This window comes from Triticum aestivum, chromosome 3A, assembly GCF_018294505.1.
Source record: "Triticum aestivum cultivar Chinese Spring chromosome 3A, IWGSC CS RefSeq v2.1, whole genome shotgun sequence".
Classification (NCBI taxonomy): Eukaryota; Viridiplantae; Streptophyta; class Magnoliopsida; order Poales; family Poaceae; genus Triticum; species Triticum aestivum.
In genome coordinates this window covers 590,319,503-590,324,478 of record NC_057800.1, presented here as the reverse complement: position 1 = coordinate 590,324,478, position 4,976 = coordinate 590,319,503, and the positions used below count along the sequence as shown (strand labels likewise).

Below are 4,976 nucleotides of genomic sequence, written 5' to 3'. Positions count from 1 at the left end.
CGGCACGCTCTCCCTTTCTTGTATCCTGTCATTTCTTAGATCTTGGCAACAAGAGCAGGAAGAGCCTGTTACATATGCACTATATTCAATATCTTGTAATTTATTTCAAAAGTGGAAATATGGTGTATATATATTACTTCTCTTTGTCTCTCCCTATAGAGAGAAAAATGGATGGGTGCATGACGTCATCGAGAACTCTTCTAGAGTGCAATGGTGAGCAAGAACAGTTGTGAACTCACCCACCCAGCTAGATTCTCACTTGAGATATGATGAGTAGCGTGTCTAACCCCCACCACATCTCAGGAAAAAAGGATGTCATGTTAGGATAATCGAATGCACACACTCAGGTACCGTTCATAGAAATGGTCTTCCTAATATGACGGGACATGAAGGAGCTCTATCGCCCGTGCCACGTCCTCGGGCGGCACGCTCTCCCTTTCTTGTATCCTGTCATTTCTTAGATCTTGGCAACAAGAGCAGGAAGAGCCCGTTACATATGCACTATATTCACAATCTTGTAATTTATTTCAAAAATGGAAATATGGTGTATATATATTACTCCTCTTTGTCTCTCCCTATAGAGAGAAAAATGGATGGGTGCATGACGTCATCGAGAACTCTTTTAGAGTGCAACGGTGAGCAAAAAACAGTTGTGAACTCACCCACCCAGCTAGATTCTCACTTGAGATATGATGAGTAGTCGTGTCTAACCCCCACCACATCTCAGGAAAAAAAGATGTCATGTTAGGATAATCGAATGCATACACTCATGTACTCAACTATTCTACGAACCAACCCAAATCCAAAGGCTCGAACCAGTGGGACTCCACCATGAAATCCAGTCCCAATCCCATGTCATCTGGCGCCGGCAGCACCACTGGCGAAACTGAAGAGCTGCTACTACCCTCACGGCTACCTCCGGCCACCGATGGTGATGACATCGCGTAGCAGTTACTAGCCAGCGACGCACTGCTGTAGCCCTCGTGGGCAGTGTCAGATTTCACAACGTCACAGCTGCCTCTGATGACGGTGAGCAGGGAGGAGACGATGGCGTCTTTCTCCTCTTTTATCGCTGCGGCGTAGCCGCCGCCGCCGGAGCGAGGCTGCTGCGGGCGCGGCGGCCTTTCCGCTTCCGTGTCGGCCTTTCTCAGAGAGGCGTCGGCGATCTGCTGGATGTGCATCGATGAGGCCATGTAGTCCGATGCGGTAGCAGCAGCGCCGCTGCATGTGTGATCGTTCGTGTAGACCACACGGAACAGCGGCGGGTCCGCCGAGTTGTGCTGCTCCACGTGCTTGCTCGCCGAACAGCCATGATCCTGGTGGTACGTGCACCTGTAGTAGCACCTGCATGGAACGACAGAGAGATGTTTCATTAGTATGTGCTCACTTTTCCATGCCCTTGCAAAAAATGCTCTGGAAAGAGGTGCTAGCTAGGCAAAAACTTGGCACATGCGAGCACTTGGCATCGTGTCACATAGATGATGGATCAGAATTGTTAATCTTGCCGACATGTATCATTAGCTTCAAGGAGCACTGCCTTATGCTTTCGGTATCACAATGTGGGGCGCATTCCCCAAGTATGGGGTATCCCCGATCGGATCTAACATGGGCTGATATTGCATACTTATATCTATTCTAGAACTCTCTAGAGATCCCAAATGCACAATGCTGGAGTCATCCCCCTGACACATCTAAATGTTTCTAATACAAATATGCATGATTGGAAATGCTCGACCAAAATTTACAGCATAATTTTCCAGCTGTGATAGAAGTTCGCTTAAAGCCCACCATGTGACGGCATGCAGATATTGCATACATACCATATAATAGCTCTTTTTGGTTTTTCATTGCCATTTCTCTTAGGGTTAGCTCGGAGGTGCTAGGATTGATCTAGCAGGCCATATGACCTAAATTCGCCAAAATCCTAGCCCGCGCTGGGCCGGCCATGCGTGCGTTAAGATTGTGACAATACATGTGCCAAATTCGTCCAAGGCACGGTCGAGCTTGGACTAGCTGCATGTACTATATGCTAGTATCTTGCAGTTCAAACTTCTAATCTTGTGATAATTAAATTTTCAAAAAAAACTCTATAATTTTCTAATTTGCGGTTAGGAGTGGCTTGCTTAGCGTGTTTAGTTTCAGCTGAAACCAATCCCACAAAAACTTTGGTAAAGTTTTGTTTCCTCATCACTTCGCCCAGTTGCAAATTTTCCAAGATGAGAGATTATTTACAAAATTGTTATTGCATTTTTATATGATTTTTCTTGAATCAAAGTGTGCGGATGTTTCATACTTAGTATGACGCATTGCCTCGTGTCACAAATGTTTTAAATTTACTACTCCCCTCAATCCATATTAATTATCGGTTATCACACTTTGTAGGGAGAATATATTTTTCAAGAATAAGAATAAGTACTATTTAACAGTCTCGAAACAAAATCATGTCATGAATTAGTTTGTAATTATTACTTACACTACATATATTCATCTTCAAAAATGTGACCAGGGTGGTCATGCACAGATTGTGGTACAATTGCGCAACAATCATAGCAAAGACAAATTAACGAAACTTGGTTTAATCAAAGGGCAAGTAGTTGAGCAGGACTGCTGGAGAGCTTAAATAACTTATCCCCCGGTTCATGGGCTAATTAAAAAACCTGGGTGGAGTGCACGAAAGCAGAACATGATGATTCCCTCAATGTATGATGGTACTTTAGTTCCTTTTCTGTTTCCCAATTGGTTCATTACGCTTGTTAATTGCAGAATCCCATTTAGGCATGTGGTTTCTAGGTACACGACAACGTAAAGGTCAGCGTCACAACCTGATGCGCGAACCACAGGTAGCTACCACGGCAGATCAATCTAATAAACCGCACATGCATCGTAGTATATATCAACCCTTTGCGTCGAAGCACACTTGGGACTAAAATACTACCTAAAACCCTGAAACGATCAGACCAAAAACATGCAGCACTTAACTAACATGGGAAATCCTTGAAAGGAGATCAATCACATACACTTTACCAATACGGAAGCATCTGATATGGTGTGTGATCGATAGTGAGTGGGCTAACGTACATGTTTGGTTTAAGTTAGGTGAGAGGTACATATCATTATAGAGAAGCTTTGGTTTAATCCTATCTTGTCTCATCACCAAGGGCTTATGTGAGACCCTAATTAACCCAAAGCTTTTTATGTTTTCGATCATAAAGGTGTGTCTTTTCTTTGTATAACTGAGGTAGTTGTACATGTCTTTATTTCTATGGAACTCTTCTGAATTTATTGGACTGGTAAATATTGCTATTGTATGATTCCTACGAATCAAACAACTTACGAAGGGAAAACAGATTTGAATACTAGTAGAAAGTTTTTTCTGACATTCCCTTGATTTATTTATTTTTTGAAAATCAGGATAACCCCCGGCCTTCCCTTGAAGTGAACATGCTCTAATTAATTAGCATGAGTTCAGACATTGGGCAGGCTAACAATGTTTGCATCAGATACATCCATTAATTTTGAAAACAATTGATAGGGATACTGACATAACATCTATGCACACGCACCTTGGGAAGGCATTGCCCCGGATCACCTTCTGCCCATATTTTCTCCACTGGAATCCATCATGATACGGTGCATATGTGTAGTCTGTTCTCATGCCGATGCGAGACTTCCTATTTGAGGAACAAAACCACATTTAAAAACTTATGACAATATACACTACAACAAGAGAATATATCACATGTAGCAAGTAGGACGTGCTAACCATATGAACTTTTAATTTTCACCAAACAACTATAACTATGAAGTATGAACATCATATAGTAGTACGAGAACTAGCCATGTATATAGCTGCTCAATACTCCAAACCTTTGATCGCAAATCATTTCATTCACATGCTTAGCTAGCTCAGTTTAGGCATGATGAAGGTCCATGGAAGCAATAGCAATTTCCATCGTGTGATAAACTCAAACTTACTTCTTGGTGTGCTCCTGGGCATGGCTGCCGCCACTGCAATCCTGCTGCAGCGTTCTTTTGTTGCTCCCACTGGAGCAGCCACTGGAGCTGAGCATGTTGCTCCCCCTCATGGCCACGGTGGCTTCTCTTGCAAACCTCGCCGTGCGCTGGTGTTGCCGCCCGGCAAAAACCTTCAAGTGTCCTGGCAGTTGGTCGGCGCTGATGGATCCTTTGGCTGGCACGGCCTCGAGTGCTGGAGATGGTGAGTATTATTCTCCTTGTCTACTGCTGCAGAGAAGAAGTGCGTGACTGTGCACTTATATATACATATGCTCTGCGGTCTGCGGAACCTGGAGCTAGATGGCGCATGGAGCAGGTGCGCGCTCGCTTCCAGAATTTTAAATCCAGGGCTTAATTAACCGCAAACGCGGCATCTTTTGGACTTTCAAACTTCACCAACGTACGTATCCCAACGTGTGACACGCGTGGTTGCACTGCTGAACATATACTACTAGTGTACTAGTTGCGCAACAGGGTATTCGTAAGCCGCAAATATACTTTCAGGTGAACAGGGCAGGAGAGGGCGAAAACATTGTTACTATATAGGAGTATGTTGATATGCCGATTTACGTGAATAACAGTATATTTTTTTGGTGGAAAACCCCTAGGATATATATTAAGTAGTATAGTACAAACTCTTACAAAACACTGAATCGAGAAACACCCCCAAGTTTTAGAGTTATCCAAGTTTTTTTCCTCCTACGTCCACCGGCAGGGCGTCCGTGAGCAAAGCTCGTTGCTGTCTTTGGGTCTTAGTCTCAGCGAAGCAAACTTGTGACATATGTGTTTGTGTGCATGGAATCTAATTCTAGCTAGCTTTATCTTAAACTTCTATATACGCATATTACACAGAATATGAAGCTTTATCTCAAAGGTTCCCAATTTCTCTCGATTCTCTCATCAGTGTGGTATAATCTAAGCTATGTATGTTTCAGTGTTTGCTTTGTGGACATAGCTAGTTA

At 43.4% G+C, this 4,976-nt stretch overlaps 1 protein-coding gene across 1 annotated transcript; it reads right to left on the bottom strand.

The window, feature by feature from the left end:
• Positions 1-569: 569 nt before the first annotated feature.
• Positions 570-4,226, bottom strand: LOC123058722 (probable WRKY transcription factor 38). The gene is made up of 3 exons (XM_044481417.1): positions 3,976-4,226; positions 3,564-3,671; positions 570-1,344 (listed from the first exon to the last, which is right to left on the bottom strand). The coding sequence occupies exons 1-3, from the start codon at positions 4,083-4,085 to the stop codon at positions 780-782; spliced, it is 783 nt and encodes a 260-aa protein (XP_044337352.1). The 5' UTR covers positions 4,086-4,226; the 3' UTR covers positions 570-779.
• Positions 4,227-4,976: the final 750 nt, after the last annotated feature.